The sequence below is a fragment of the Molothrus ater genome, chromosome 1, assembly GCF_012460135.2.
Source record: "Molothrus ater isolate BHLD 08-10-18 breed brown headed cowbird chromosome 1, BPBGC_Mater_1.1, whole genome shotgun sequence".
NCBI classification, from domain to species: domain Eukaryota; kingdom Metazoa; phylum Chordata; class Aves; order Passeriformes; family Icteridae; genus Molothrus; species Molothrus ater.
Genome location: NC_050478.2, coordinates 153,159,223 through 153,175,107, shown reverse-complemented (window position 1 = coordinate 153,175,107; position 15,885 = coordinate 153,159,223). Strand labels below are relative to the sequence as shown.

Here is a 15,885-nt window from a genome sequence, read left to right as displayed (position 1 = left end):
TCCTGTTCCTGTTTCTGTTTCTCTTCCTTCTGGGAGTTTGAGGCGCTGCCGTTCTGGATGGGTTCAGGCAGGATCTCCTTTTCTGTGGACTTGGGGGCCCCGTTGGCACCGTGGCCCTGGGCCTCCGCCCTGGTGACGATGGCCGTGAGGAGGTCGATCATCTGGGCAATGGTGACTGTCCCCGCCTTGTACTGGCGCAGGAGCTCCTGGCGCCGGTGCTCAGGGACGTAGCGGGAGAAGAGGAGCTCCCAGACGGTGACGCTCTGGCCCTGGAAGAGCCCCACAGCCAGCGTGGTGCGGGCGGCCTGCAAGGCTCTGCGGGCATCCTCGCTCAGCTGGTAGAGCGCGGAGCCCTTGTCCATCAGCTGCAGCATCAGCAGCCCCGTGTCCGGGTCAGGCACGCAGCGGCGCAGCAGCTGCAGGTAGGTCAGGTTCTTGTGCGTGTTGGGGTCGAAGAAGCCCTTGGTGTCATCGCCGGGGTCAGACAGGATCTGGCTCATCTCCTGGTCGAAGTAGCCACGCTTGTAGGCCACCTCCACGGGCAGGCGGTGGCTGTGCACGGGGTCGATGATGCCGCCGGTGGCGATCTGGGCCTCCAGCAGGCGGATGCCGTGGTCCCTGACGATCAGCTCCTTCTTCATGGCCTGGAACAGGGAGATCTTGTCCCCCGTGTAGGGGTCAGAGTAGCCCGTCACGGCCCTCTCCGCCGACAGCAGCTTCTCGTGCAGCTCGCTGCCCACCAGCCCAGAGGACACGGCCTCGTCCACTGAGAGCTTCTGGTTCTTGACCGGGTCCACCAGGAAGCCGGTGGCCGCCTGGGCCTCCAGCAGCACCAGCGCCGTGCCCTGCCTCAGGATGCCCTTCCACATGGCCTGGTAGATGCTCATCTTCTCCATCTTGCTCGGCTCGGCCTTGCAGGGCACCAGCACGCCGGCGATGACACCCGTGCCGTCCAGGTAGCGCTTGACCGAGGCCATCTGCGTCACCTCCTGCACCGTCCTGGCGCCCTGCACCAGCTCGGCCAGCGTGCCCGTGTCGATGATGCCTGAGTCCAGCAGGTCCGAGGCGCTCACCTGCCTCCTGAGGCCCGTGAATTTCACGCTGCTGCCGCGCTGCGCCGCCTCCTCCACCAGGAGGGTGAGCAGCGTGGCCAACTCGGCCAGCGCCAGGCTCCCGGCCCGCAGCCGCCCCAGCAGCTCCTGGCGCTTGGCCTCTGACACCCACTTGGAGAAGAGCAGCTCCCACAGGGACACCTTCCTGCCGTGGAAGCCGCCTGCCGAGACCTCCACCGTCTGCGACTTGAGGCACCGCTCCAGCTCCTGCTCCTGCTCCTGCTCCTGCTCCTGCTCCTGTTCCTGTTTCTGTTTCTCTTCCTTCTGGGAGTTTGAGGCGCTGCCGTTCTGGATGGGTTCAGGCAGGATCTCCTTTTCTGTGGACTTGGGGGCCCCGTTGGCACCGTGGCCCTGGGCCTCCGCCCTGGTGACGATGGCCGTGAGGAGGTCGATCATCTGGGCAATGGTGACTGTCCCCGCCTTGTACTGGCGCAGGAGCTCCTGGCGCCGGTGCTCAGGGACGTAGCGGGAGAAGAGGAGCTCCCAGACGGTGACGCTCTGGCCCTGGAAGAGCCCCACAGCCAGCGTGGTGCGGGCGGCCTGCAGGGCTCTGCGGGCATCCTCGCTCAGCTGATAGAGCGCGGAGCCCTTGTCCATCAGCTGCAGCATCAGCAGCCCCGTGTCCGGGTCGGGCACGCAGCGGCGCAGCAGCTGCAGGTAGGTCAGGTTCTCGTGCGTGTTGGGGTCGAAGAAGCCCTTGGTGTCGTCACCGGGGTCGGACAGGATCTGGCTCATCTCCTGGTCGAAGTAGCCACGCTTGTAGGCCACCTCCACGGGCAGGCGGTGGCTGTGCACGGGGTCGATGATGCCGCCGGTGGCGATCTGGGCCTCCAGCAGGCGGATGCCGTGGTCCCTGACGATCAGCTCCTTCTTCATGGCCTGGAACAGGGAGATCTTGTCCCCCGTGTAGGGGTCAGAGTAGCCCGTCACGGCCCTCTCCGCCGACAGCAGCTTCTCGTGCAGCTCGCTGCCCACCAGCCCAGAGGACACGGCCTCGTCCACTGAGAGCTTCTGGTTCTTGACCGGGTCCACCAGGAAGCCGGTGGCCGCCTGGGCCTCCAGCAGCACCAGCGCCGTGCCCTGCCTCAGGATGCCCTTCCACATGGCCTGGTAGATGCTCATCTTCTCCATCTTGCTCGGCTCGGCCTTGCAGGGCACCAGCACGCCGGCGATGACGCCCGTGCCGTCCAGGTAGCGCTTGACCGAGGCCATCTGCGTCACCTCCTGCACCGTCCTGGCGCCCTGCACCAGCTCGGCCAGCGTGCCCGTGTCGATGATGCCCGAGTCCAGCAGGTCCGAGGCGCTCACCTGCCTCCTGAGGCCCGTGAATTTCACGCTGCTGCCGCGCTGTGCCGCCTCCTCCACCAGGAGGGTGAGCAGCGTGGCCAGCTCAGCCAGCGCCAGGCTCCCAGCCCGCAGCCGCCCCAGCAGCTCCTGGCGCTTGGCCTCTGACACCCACTTGGAGAAGAGCAGCTCCCACAGGGACACCTTCCTGCCGTGGAAGCCGCCTGCCGAGACCTCCACCGTCTGCGACTTGAGGCACCGCTCCAGCTCCTGCTCCTGCTCCTGCTCCTGCTCCTGCTCCTGCTCCTGTTTCTGTTTCTCTTCCTTCTGGGAGTTTGAGGCGCTGCTGTTCTGGATGGGTTCAGGCAGGATCTCCTTTTCTGTGGACTTGGGGGCCCCGTTGGCACCGTGGCCCTGGGCCTCAGCCCTGGTGACGATGGCCGTGAGGAGGTCGATCATCTGGGCAATGGTGACTGTCCCCGCCTTGTACTGGCGCAGGAGCTCCTGGCGCCGGTGCTCAGGGACGTAGCGGGAGAAGAGGAGCTCCCAGACGGTGACGCTCTGGCCCTGGAAGAGCCCCACAGCCAGCGTGGTGCGGGCGGCCTGCAAGGCTCTGCGGGCATCCTCGCTCAGCTGGTAGAGCGCGGAGCCCTTGTCCATCAGCTGCAGCATCAGCAGCCCCGTGTCCGGGTCGGGCACGCAGCGGCGCAGCAGCTGCAGGTAGGTCAGGTTCTCGTGCGTGTTGGGGTCGAAGAAGCCCTTGGTGTCGTCACCGGGGTCGGACAGGATCTGGCTCATCTCCTGGTCGAAGTAGCCACGCTTGTAGGCCACCTCCACGGGCAGGCGGTGGCTGTGCACGGGGTCGATGATGCCGCCGGTGGCGATCTGGGCCTCCAGCAGGCGGATGCCATGGTCCCTGACGATCAGCTCCTTCTTCATGGCCTGGAACAGGGAGATCTTGTCCCCCGTGTAGGGGTCAGAGTAGCCCGTCACGGCCCTCTCCGCCGACAGCAGCTTCTCGTGCAGCTCGCTGCCCACCAGCCCAGAGGACACGGCCTCGTCCACTGAGAGCTTCTGGTTCTTGACCGGGTCCACCAGGAAGCCGGTGGCCGCCTGGGCCTCCAGCAGCACCAGCGCCGTGCCCTGCCTCAGGATGCCCTTCCACATGGCCTGGTAGATGCTCATCTTTTCCATCTTGCTTGGCTCGGCCTTGCAGGGCACCAGCACGCCGGCGATGACGCCCGTGCCGTCCAGGTAGCGCTTGACCGAGGCCATCTGCGTCACCTCCTGCACCGTCCTGGCGCCCTGCACCAGCTCGGCCAGCGTGCCCGTGTCGATGATGCCCGAGTCCAGCAGGTCCGAGGCGCTCACCTGCCTCCTGAGGCCCGTGAATTTCACGCTGCTGCCGCGCTGCGCCGCCTCCTCCACCAGGAGGGTGAGCAGCGTGGCCAACTCGGCCAGCGCCAGGCTCCCGGCCCGCAGCCGCCCCAGCAGCTCCTGGCGCTTGGCCTCTGACACCCACTTGGAGAAGAGCAGCTCCCACAGGGACACCTTCCTGCCGTGGAAGCCGCCTGCCGAGACCTCCACCGTCTGCGACTTGAGGCACCGCTCCAGCTCCTGCTCCTGCTCCTCCTTCTTTTGCTGTTTCTCTTCCTTCTGGGAGTTTGAGGCGCTGCTGTTCTGGATGGGTTCAGGCAGGATCTCCTTTTCTGTGGACTTGGGGGCCCCGTTGGCACCGTGGCCCTGGGCCTCAGCCCTGGTGACGATGGCCGTGAGGAGGTCGATCATCTGGGCAATGGTGACTGTCCCCGCCTTGTACTGGCGCAGGAGCTCCTGGCGCCGGTGCTCAGGGACGTAGCGGGAGAAGAGGAGCTCCCAGACGGTGACGCTCTGGCCCTGGAAGAGCCCCACAGCCAGCGTGGTGCGGGCGGCCTGCAAGGCTCTGCGGGCATCCTCGCTCAGCTGGTAGAGCGCGGAGCCCTTGTCCATCAGCTGCAGCATCAGCAGCCCCGTGTCCGGGTCGGGCACGCAGCGGCGCAGCAGCTGCAGGTAGGTCAGGTTCTCGTGCGTGTTGGGGTCGAAGAAGCCCTTGGTGTCATCGCCGGGGTCGGACAGGACCTGGCTCATCTCCTGGTCAAAGTAGCCACGCTTGTAGGCCACCTCCACGGGCAGGCGGTGGCTGTGCACGGGGTCGATGATGCCGCCGGTGGCGATCTGGGCCTCCAGCAGGCGGATGCCGTGGTCCCTGACAATGAGATCCTTCTTCATGGCCTGGAACAGGCTCATCTTTTGTCCCGTGTAGGGGTGGGTGTAGCCCGTCACAGCTCTCTCAGCGCTTAGAAGTTTGTTTTTCAGTTCACTGCCCACCAGCCCAGAGGACACGGCCTCGTCCACTGAGAGCTTCTGGTTCTTCACTGGATCAACAATGAAGCCGGTGGCTGCCTGTGCCTCCAGCAGCACCAGCGCCGTGCCCTGCCTCAGGATGCCCTTCCACATGGCCTGGTAGATGCTCATCTTCTCCATCTTGCCTGGCTCAGTCTTGGAGGGCACCAGCACGCCGGCGATGCTTCCAGTTCCCTCAAGGTACCTCCTCACACTGTCCATTTTTGCTATTTCTTGCGCCGTCTCTTTTCCTTTCTGGAGTTTTTCTATTGTTTCCTCCGTAATTATTTGTGCACTGAGCAGTTCTGATGCTGTGATCTGCTGTCGGATTCCCTGGAACCAGACATCGCTTCTGTCCTCTTCTTTTTCCCTGATGATCTTTAGTATTGTCTCAATGATTCCCTGCACAATGTGTTGGGATTCCGCCTTGTACTTTTTCACCAGTTCTTTTCTCTTCTCCTCTGTGATGTACTCGGAGCAGAGGAGCTCCCACAGCGATAACACCTGTCCCTTGTATTTCCCCACAGGCACCTGGACCTTGGTGCACAACAGGGCGTTTTTGGTTTGCTCATCAATGTAGAAATAGTCGCCTTCCTTTTCCAGGACCTGCAGCAGGTACAAGCCGCTCTCCCTGTCCTTGGCACACCTCTGCAGGAGCTGGCTGTAACTGATCTTCTCGCAAGTGTTGGGATCTATGAAGCCTTTGCTGCCGTGATCTGGATCTGAAAGCAGGAGGAACGTGTCCTCGTCCAGGTGCCCACGCTTGTAGGCCACCTCCAGGGGCAGGCGGTGGCCATGCCAGGGGTCAACGATGCCACCAGTGGCGAGCTGGGCCTCGAGCAGGCGGATGCCCTGATCCCTGACTATTACCTTCTGTCTCACAGCCTGGAAGAGAGATATTTTATTTCCTGTTTGGGGGTCTGTGTATCCTGTCACGGCTTTCTCTGCCGACAGCAGCTGCTCGCGCAGCTCGCTGCCCACCAGCCCAGAGGACACAGCCTCATCCACAGAGAGCTTCTGGTGGCTCCGGGGGTCCACCAGGAAGCCGGTGGCTGCCTGTGCCTCCAGCAGCCCCAGGGCACACTGCTCTGTGAGGAGGCCTTTCTTCAGGGCCTGGTAGATGCTCATCACTTCTTTCCTCAGCGGGAGGAGAACCCCAGCGATGCACCCAGTGCCGTCCAGGTACCTTTGGATGGTGTCCCTCTTTGTGAGGCTGGCAAGGGTGAGACTCCCGTCCTGCAGCTGATCCAGAGTTTTCTTGTCAATTATCTCAGAGTTGAACAATTCTGACACCGACACCTCGCCCCGCAGTCCTTTGACCTTGAGGGCTTCTCCTCTTCGCTCAGTGTCCTCGATGATTTTTAAGATGAGGGATATCAGCTCTTCCAGCGCTAGGTTTTTGCTTTTGTACTGCATCACCAGCTCTTTCCTCTTCTGCTCTGAGAAGTAGTGAGAGCAGAGGACTTCCCAGACAGAAACGGTTTGGTCCTTAAACTTTCCAACTTTCACTTGAAGGGGCTTTGAGCGCAAAGCCTGCTTTGTGGACTCATCAATGTAGAAATACTTTCCTCCCTCCTTTACAACCTGCAGCATGTACAGCCCCGTGTCCGGGTCTTGGACGCATCTCTCCAGGAGCTGCATATACGTGAGGTTCTCATGGGTGTTGGGGTCGAAGAAGCCCTTGGTGTCGTCACTGGGGTCTGACAGGATCTGGTTCATCTCCTGGTTGAAGTAGCCGCGCTTGTAGGCCACCTCCACGGGGACACGGTGGCTGTGCACGGGGTCGATGATGCCGCCGGTGGCGATCTGAGCCTCCAGCAGGCGGATGCCGTGGCTCTTCACAATCAGCCCTTGGTTCATGGCTTCAAACAGGGACATGGGGGCTTTGGTGTAGGGGTCCGTGTAGCCCGTCACGGCTCTCTCCGCACAGAGCAGCTTCTCAAAAATCTCCCCTCCAATCAGACCCGCCTCCAGCGCTTCCTCCACCGAAAACTTCTTGTTTTTCTCAGGGTCGATGATGTAGCCGGTGGCTGCCTGTGCCTCCAGCAGCACCAGGGCGGTCCCTGGCCTCAGGATGCCCTTCCACATGGCCTGGTAGATGCTCATCTTCTCGTTGCTTGGCTGGATAAGGACCCCTGCTATGAAATTACTGCCCTCCAGGTACCTGCGGACAGACTCCATTTCAGTCACTTCTTTGACTGTTTTCTTCCCCTGGTTGAGCTCATCGAGGGTTTTTTTGTCGATCAGCTGGGACTGGAAGAGGTCACTGGCGGAAACTCTTTTCCTCAGGCCCTTGAATGCGAACTTCTTGCCTTGTGCCTCAGTCTCTTGGATGATTGTGGTGATAATTGTGGTGATTTCCTGCAGCACTTCAGCCTTCTCATCCTTGTACTTTTGCACCAGCTCTCTTCTCTGGCTGTCTGAGAAGTACTCAGAGTTGAGGAGGTCCCAGACAGACACGGTCTGTCCTTTGAACCGCCCCACGTTGACACAAACAGTCACAGATTTCAGCACTTTCATGGTCTGTTCATCCACGCAGAACATCGCGTTTTCCGACAGAGGGAGGAGCCACAGACCCGACTCGGCATCACGAACGCACCGATCCTTCAGCTGCTGGTAGGTCACGTTCTCCTTGGTGTTTGGGTCAAAAAAGCTCTTGGTGCTGTCATCCAGCTGAGAGAGGGTTTGGTTCAGGTCCTCGTCGTAGAAGCCGTACCTGCAGGCAGCCTGGAGCGGCAGGTGGAGGTGGTGGATGGGATCAACCACCCCTCCTGTGGCCAGCTGGGCCTCCAGCAAGGGCACGGCCTCTGCCAGGGGGACGAGCTCCTTCCTGAGCGCTTGGCACAGGGAGATGGAGCCCCCGGTGTAGGGGTCTGTGTAGCCCGTCACAGCCCTCTCAGCCTGGAGGAGTTTCTCAGACAGCTCCTCGCCAACAACGGCCGCTCTCACGGCGTCCCTCGCGCTGAGCCTCCGGTTTGTGGCAGGGTCAGTCAGGTACCCTGTGGCTGCCTGAGCCTCCAGCAGCCTCAGAGCAGCCCCAGGGAGGAGGAGGTTGTTTTTCATGGCTTCATAGAAGCTCATCTTCTGTTTGGATGCCTCTATGAAGACCCCAGCAATGCTGCCCGTGCCCTTCAAGTACCTCTTTACGCTCTCCATTTCAGCCACTTCTTCGGGAGTCCTTACACCCTGAGCCAGTTCTTCAAACGTCTTCTGGGAAATGATGCCCGTGTCCAGCAGCCAGACCACAGGGACACTGCCCCTCAGGCCTTCCAGGGAGATCTGGGTCCTGGCTTTCATCTCCATCTCCCCCACCAGCCTGAGCACCAGAGCCACCAGCTGCTCCAGCGACAGCTCCTCCGACCGGAACCTCTCCATGAAATCGCTCCTCTGCTCCTCGGTGAAATACCCCGAGTGCACGAGCTCCCAGAGGGAGACTCCTTTTTCCTTCACCATGGTTTCCTTGAAGATCCGTTGGATTTGCTCGTCGGTGTAGGCAGGAGCAGCTGCCTGTGCCAGAGGCAGCAAGTGGAAGCCGGAGACTTCGTCCTTCTGGCAGTGCTGGATGAGCTCGGCATAGGTCACGCCCTCTCTGCTGTCTGGGAGGCAGAACACTCTGTGGTCACCGCTGGGCTTGGAGAGGGCCTTGCTGGTGTCCTCATCCAGGCAGCCTCGTTGCTGGGCCGCCTCCAGGGGGATGTGGTGGCCGCACGTCGGGTCGATGATGCCTCCCGTGGCCATCTGCACCTCCATCAGCTGCATGGCCTGCTTGTCCGCGATCAGCCCCTTCTTCATGGCCTGGAAAAGAGGGATCTTCTTGCCCGTGAAAGGATCTTTATAGCCCGTCACGGCCCCTTCCGCCTGCTGCAGCTTCTCATGGACATCTGGCCCAATGACTCCCTCCTTGACGGCCTCATCCACGCAGAGCTTCTGGTTGTTCACGGGGTCAATAATGAAGCCCGTGGCAGCCTGGGCCTCCAGCAGGGGCAGGGCCACTCCTGGCACCACGATGTTCTGCTTCATGGCCTCATAAATGCTCATTCTCTGGTTGGACGGCTGGAGCACAATCCCCCCGATGCTGCCTGAGCCGTAGAGGTACTTCCTGACAGAGTCCATGTGCAGGACTTGTTCTGGGGTGACGGACCCCTCCAGCACCTGCTCAAACAGGGCCCTGTCGATGACACCGGTTTCCATCAGGTGGTAAGCGCTGACGTTGCCTCTCATGGCCGGGAACTTGATGGGGGCCCATTTCTTCATCTCCTCCTCCAGCATCAGCCGGATTTGCTCCAGGCTGAGCTTCCTCAGCTGGAAGTGGTTGAAAATCTCCCGGCGCCTCCCCTCGCTGAAGTACTCGGAGTTCAGCAGGTCCCACACCGAGACCTTCTCTCCCCGCAAGCGCCCAAACCTGACGGGCAGCCAGGAGCTCCTGAACACCTGCCTGGTGGCCTCGTCCACGAACTGCCTCTTCCTGCTGTTCAGAGGGAGGAGGCAGAGCCCTGTGGAGGGCTCGGTGATGCATTTCTCCTTCAGCTGCAGGTAGGTCAGGTTCTCGTGCGTGTTGGGGTCAAAGAAGCCCTTGGTGTCGTCGCTGGGGTCTGAGAGGATTAAATTCATCTTCTTGTCGAAGTAGCCACGCTTGTAGGCCACCTCCACAGGGATACGGTGGCTGTTGACAGGGTCGATGATGCCGCCGGTGGCGATCTGGGCCTCCAGCAGGCGGATGCCGTGGTCCCTGACGATCAGCTCCTTCTTCATGGCCTGGAACAGGGAGATCTTAGCCCCTGAGTAAGGATCTCGGTAGCCAGTGACAGATTTCTCTGCCGCCAGCAGCTTCTCGTACACGTCCGGGCCGATGACGTTTGCTCGTAAAGCCTCGTCCACGGAGTACCTCTTGTTGGCAGCGGGGTCGATGACAAACCCCGTGGCAGCCTGTGCCTCCAGGAGAATCAGAGACGTTCCTGGCCTGAGGAGTCCCTTGCGCTTTGCCTGGTAGATGCTGATCTTCTCCTGGGAGTCAGGGAGCAGCAGCCCCCCGATGCTGCCTGTGCCCTGCAGGTACTTCCTGACGGTGTCCATGCCCACCACCTCCTTGGCTGACGTTTCTCCCTCCTTGAGTTTCTTGAACAAGTCTTTGTTGATAATTTCTGAGCTCAGGAGCTGGTCAGCCGTCACCTGCTCCCTCAGGCCCTTGAAGGTGACGTTAGCAGTGGCAGCATTTTCCTCAACAGCGGCTCTGACGGCCTCTCCCAGCCCTTGCAGGGAGAGCGCTCCTGCCAGGAACTGCTGAGCCAGCGCAGCCCTTTGCTCACCCTGGATGTAGTCAGAGAAGAGCAGTTTCCACAGGGACACCGGCTTGCCCTTGAATTTCCCCACAGCAATGGGCACCTGCGTGTTTTCCAGAGCTGTCTGGGTCTTGTGGTCAAGGAAGCCGAGTGTCCCCTGGGACCTTTCGCCGCTGTCCCCAGGGAGTGGCAGCAGCAGCAGCCCCGTGCTGGGGTCGGTGACGCAGCGCTGGAGCAGCTCTGCATAACTCAGCTTCTCCTTGGAGCTGGGGTCAAAGAACCCCTTCATGTCACCGGGAGGGCTGGACAGGAGCTGCCTGGTGGCCTCGTCCAGGTACCCCCACTCGCAGGCTGTCTCCATGGGGACGCGGAGGTGCCTGCCTGGGGCAATGACACCCCCCGTGGCCAGCTGAGCCTCCAGGAGGCAGAGGCCATGGTCCCTGGGAACAAAGCCCTTCCCCATGGCTTGGAACAGGGAGAGCATTTCTCCGGTGGACGGGTCCCTGTACCCAGTGATGGCTTTCTCAGCTGAGGACAGCTTCTCGTAAAGCTCTGGGCCAATGAGGCCAACCCTGACAGCTTCGTCCACGGAGTAGCTTTTGTTCTTCAGGGGGTCTGTCAGGCTGCCCGTGGAGGCCTGGACTTGCAGGAGCACGAGAGCAGCACCAGGCACCAGGAGATGCTCCCTCAGCGCCTGGTAAAGGCTCTTCTGCTCCCCAGAAGGCAGGACAACCCCAGCCACGCTCCTCGTCCCACGCAGGAAGTGCTGGACAATGTCATTCTCTGCCACCTCCTGGGCAGAGATTCTTCCCTCCTCGAGGCCCCGGAACACGTCGGAGCTGATGATGCCAGAGTCCATCAGGTCCCTGCTGCTCACCCTCCCTCCCAGCCCCGGGAATGTGACCTGCAGCGGCAGGAGCAGGAAGCCTGAGGCCGGATCCACGACGCACCTCTTCCTCAGCTCCGAGTAGGTGACCTTCTCCATGGTGCTGGGGTCACGGAACACCCTGCTGTCCTCACTGCCGGGGCCGGAGGCGAGCTGGCTCATCTCCTCGTCCAGATACCCCCTCTCGCAGGCCAGCCCTGCCGGGAGCCGCCCACCGGTGGCCGGGTCGATGATGCCTCCGGTCGCCAGCTGGGCCTGGAGCAGGCGGATGCCCTGCTCCCTCCCCACCAGCTCCTTCTGCATGGCCTGGTAGAGGGAGATTTTCTCGTCAGTGTAGGGGTCCAGGAAGCCAGTAGCAGCCCTGTCAGCCGAGAGCAGCCTCTCCTTCAGCTCCAGCCCCACCAGCCCCGTCCTCACGGCTTCTGCCACAGGGACACGGCGGCTCCTCAGCGGGTCGGAGATGGAGCCCGTGGCTGCCTGCGCCTCCAGGAGGCTCAGGGCTGAATCCAGGCTCAGAAGATGCTCTCTGGTGGCCTCATAGAAGCTCATTATCCTCTTTGAAGCCTCTACATACACGCCTGCAATGCTGCCGGCCGTCTCTGAGGGCTCCCCAGGAGCATCCGGCCCTGCGTCTCTGCCAGCTGCCTTTTGCTGCTTGCGCGGCATCGCGCCCTGGCACAAGTGGTTTGTCCCCGACGTGGCTTCCCCGGGGACAGCCTGGCCATTCACTGCTGGCTTGCTCTCCATCCTGCTGCTGCACGCCTCCCACAGCTCCCAGGACTCTGCAGAGAGAGGGAAAGCGCGGTGAGAAATCAGCTTCTTCACGGTTTGCGTGTCAAATACCGGGAAATCAGAAACGTAAATGTCCTCAGGCAGGAGGAAGTGACAGCCAAAGACTGGGCATGTCCAAACCTGGCGTGCCACCCTGAGGGACCCGGCCAGACTCAGGGAGTCCGTGGGTGAGAAGCTCCACATGCCCCAGCCACATACACCGGAACCCCCAAACCCTGCGCCCTGGGCTGGGCCCCCAGCAGGAAAGGAAGGGGGGATTCTGCCCCTCTGCTCCTGGGCTCAGGTGAGACCTCACCTGCAGAGCTGCCCCAGCCCTGGGGACACAGCAGCAGCACCTGGAGCTGCTGGAGAGAGCCCAGAGGAGGCCACGGAGCTGCTGCAGGGTTGGAGCCCCTCTGGAGCCAGGCTGGGAGAGATGAGGGTGCTCACCTGGAGAGGAGAAGGCTCCAGGGAGAGCTCAGAGCCCCTTGCAGGGCCTAAAGGGGCTCCAGGAGAGCTGGAGAGGGACTGGGGACAAGGATGGAGGGACAGGACACAGGGAATGGCTCTCACTGCCAGGGAGCAGGACTGGATGGGATTTTGGGAAGAAATCCTTCCCTGTGAGAGTGGGGAGGCCCTGGCACAGAGAGCCCAGAGCAGCTGGGGCTGCCCCTGGATCCCTGGAAGTTTCCCAGGCCAGGCTGGATGGGGCTTGGAGCAGCCTGGGACAGGGGAAGGTGTCCCTGCCATGGGACATGGTGGGACTGGGCTGGCTCTGAGGTCCCTCTCCACCCAAACCCTTCCACGATCCTGTGACTCCGGGGTGTGTCGCAGACATCTTTTATGAAAAATCCTTTCTTTAGGATTTTTTCCTCCTGAGAAGCCGAGAGGCCTCAGGAACAAAATGTAAACAGTGATTATCTGCTGCTGTGGGATGCAACAGGTGCATCTGGCATTGGGCTCATGTGGTTGTTTCTAATTAATGGCCAATCACAGTCAGCTGGCTCAGACAGAGAGTTCGAGCCACAAGCCTTTGTTATCATTCCTTCATTTTCTATTCTTAGCCAGCCTTCTGATGAAATCCTTTCTTCTATTCTTTTACTATAGTTTTAATGTAATATATATCATAAAATAATAAACCAAGCCTTCTGAAACACGGAGTCAGATCCTCGTCTCTTCCCTCATCCTCGGAGCCCTGTGAACACGGACCCCCTGTGAACCCTAACCCTAACCCTAACCCTAACCCTAACCCACTAACCCACGCAGTTCCCTGTGCTCCCACAGGGCTGCTGCACCAACCCCCTGTCCTTCCACTGTCCCCCCCCTTCCCACCTTGCCCATAGGCAGAGAGGCTCCATCTCAGCGGGCAGTGGCCACCAGGCCACCTCCAGGGCTACCTCAGGGTGAGATGGCACCCAATGCAAACCCCCCCTCCTGCTGGCAGAGCTGTGGGATGCGCTTGTGCCAGAGACCGAAACGGTTCGTGCTGCTGTAAAGTTCCTGCTCACGAAGCCCACCCCTCCCTCAGGAATGCATGGCTGGAACTTTGCACTGACAGGCAAAACCGCCGAGATTAGATAAAGGGAAACCCATTCCCCAGGGGAGGAGTAAACAAGTAAATCAGGAAAAGAATGCGAGCCCAGCCCAGCAGCCGGGCTGGGAATCATCTCTGGCTGGCTTTGGGGTGGGTGAGGCTGCAGCCCACAGAGCCCTGTGCTGGGAGCAGGTTTGGATCCATCCCCACAGAGCCCTGTGCTGGGAGCAGGTTTGCACAGATCCATCCCCACAGAGCCCAGGTTTGCACAGATCCATCCCACAGAGCCCAGGTTTGCACAGATCCATCCCACAGAGCCCAGGTTTGCACAGATCCATCCCACAGAGCCCTGTGCTGGGAGCAGGTTTGCACAGATCCAATCCCACAGAGCCCAGGTTTGCACAGATCCATCTCACAGAGCCCAGGTTTGCACAGATCCATCCCACAGAGCCCAGGTTTGCACAGATCCATCCCACAGAGCCCAGGTTTGCACAGATCCATCCCACAGAGCCCAGGTTTGCACAGATCCAATCTCACAGAGCCCAGGTTTGCACAGATCCATCCCACAGAGCCCAGGTTTGCACAGATCCATCCCCACAGAGCCCAGGTTTGCACAGATCCATCCCCAGCCCAGGTTTGCACAGATCCATCCCCAGCCCAGGTTTGCAGAGATCCATCCCACAGAGCCCAGGTTTGCACAGATCCCATCCCACAGAGCCCAGGTTTGCACAGATCCAATCCCACAGAGCCCAGGTTTGCACAGATCCATCCCCAGCCCAGGTTTGCACAGATCCAATCCAACAGAGCCCAGGTTTGCACAGATCCATCCCCACAGAGCCCAGGTTTGCACAGATCCCTCCCCACAGAGCCCAGGTTTGCACAGATCCATCCCCACAGAGCCCAGGTTTGCACAGATCCAATCCCACAGAGCCCAGGTTTGCACAGATCCATCCCACAGAGCCCAGGTTTGCACAGATCCAATCTCACAGAGCCCAGGTTTGCACAGATCCATCCCACAGAGCCCAGGTTTGCACAGATCCAATCTCACAGAGCCCAGGTTTGGATCCATCCCCACAGAGCCCAGGTTTGCACAGATCCATCCCCAGCCCAGGTTTGCACAGATCCATCCCCAGCCCAGGTTTGCACAGATCCATCCCCAGCCCAGGTTTGCACAGATCCATCCCACAGAGCCCAGGTTTGCACAGATCCATCCCCACAGAGCCCAGGTTTGCACAGATCCATCCCCACAGAGCCCAGGTTTGCACAGATCCATCCCCACAGAGCCCAGGTTTGCACAGATCCATCCCCAGCCCAGGTTTGCACAGATCCAATCCCACAGAGCCCAGGTTTGCACAGATCCATCCCCACAGAGCCCAGGTTTGCACAGATCCATCCCACAGAGCCCAGGTTTGCACAGATCCATCCCCACAGAGCCCAGGTTTGCACAGATCCATCCCCACAGAGCCCAGGTTTGCACAGATCCATCCCACAGAGCCCAGGTTTGCACAGATCCATCCCCACAGAGCCCAGGTTTGCACAGATCCATCCCACAGAGCCCAGGTTTGCACAGATCCATCCCCACAGAGCCCAGGTTTGCACAGATCCATCCCCACAGAGCCCAGGTTTGCACAGATCCATCCCACAGAGCCCAGGTTTGCACAGATCCATCCCCACAGAGCCCAGGTTTGCACAGATCCATCCCACAGAGCCCAGGTTTGCACAGATCAATCCCACAGAGCCCAGGTTTGCACAGATCCATCCCCAGCCCAGGTTTGCACAGATCCATCCCCAGCCCAGGTTTGCACAGATCCATCTCACAGAGCCCAGGTTTGCACAGATCCATCCCCAGCCCAGGTTTGCACAGATCCATCCCCAGCCCAGGGCAGGGCAGGCCGTTTCGCTGTGTTGTCACCTCCTGTCGGGGCAGTGAGCCCAGAGGCAGCTGAGGGGCGCCTTCCTCCATCAGAGAGCCCCGAGTGCCCCCAGAGTCACTCCCGAGGCCTTGCAGCACAGGAGTGTGGGTCACACCCCCGGGATGAGCTGTAAAACACAACGGCCCTGCCCAGGGGGTTCCTACCTGGCCTGAGTGTTTCAGCCCAGCCGTGCTTTCCAGGGGGACCTTCCCCACCGAACCAGCTGAAGAGGGCATCAGCAGAGCATCGCTGGGGTCCAGGGATGGTGATGTTTTCTTTTCTAAGAAAATGTCTTTTTCTTTGTTATTCTAAACGTAGAATATTTATTCTATATTTTCTTTATGTTTTATTCTATATTTTCTTTATTCTACATTTTATTCTATATTTTCTTTACTCTATATTTTATTCTATATTTTCTTTATTCTATATTTTCTTTACTCTATATTTTATTCTATATTTTCTTTATTCTATATTTTATTCTATATTTTCTTTAGTCCATATTTTCTTTATTCTATATTTTATTCTATATTTTCTTTAGTCCATATTTTCTTTATTCTGTATTTTATTCTATAGTTTCTTTACTCTATATTTTATTCTATATTTTCTTTATTCTATATTTTATTATTATATTTTCTTTATATTTTTTTATTTATTCCGCCACTGTCACTCTCTTTCCTATTTTCCATTTCTTCCTCCCTCTCTTTCTCGTATGTTTGCTCTCAGG

At 59.6% G+C, this 15,885-nt stretch overlaps 1 protein-coding gene across 1 annotated transcript in view; it reads right to left on the bottom strand.

Annotated features, from left to right (window-relative positions):
- EPPK1 (epiplakin 1) overlaps nucleotides 1-11,609 on the bottom strand; it is a 34,324-nt gene extending 22,715 nt beyond the window's left edge. The window contains exons 1-4 of the mRNA XM_036404410.1: nucleotides 4,122-11,609; nucleotides 2,793-4,019; nucleotides 1,392-2,678; nucleotides 45-1,331 (exon numbers count right to left, since the gene is read on the bottom strand). Of these exons, the coding sequence (XP_036260303.1) occupies nucleotides 45-1,331; nucleotides 1,392-2,678; nucleotides 2,793-4,019; nucleotides 4,122-11,609 (11,289 nt within the window). The remainder of the gene's footprint in view (nucleotides 1-44; nucleotides 1,332-1,391; nucleotides 2,679-2,792; nucleotides 4,020-4,121) is intronic.
- Between the last annotated feature and the right edge of the window lie 4,276 nt (nucleotides 11,610-15,885).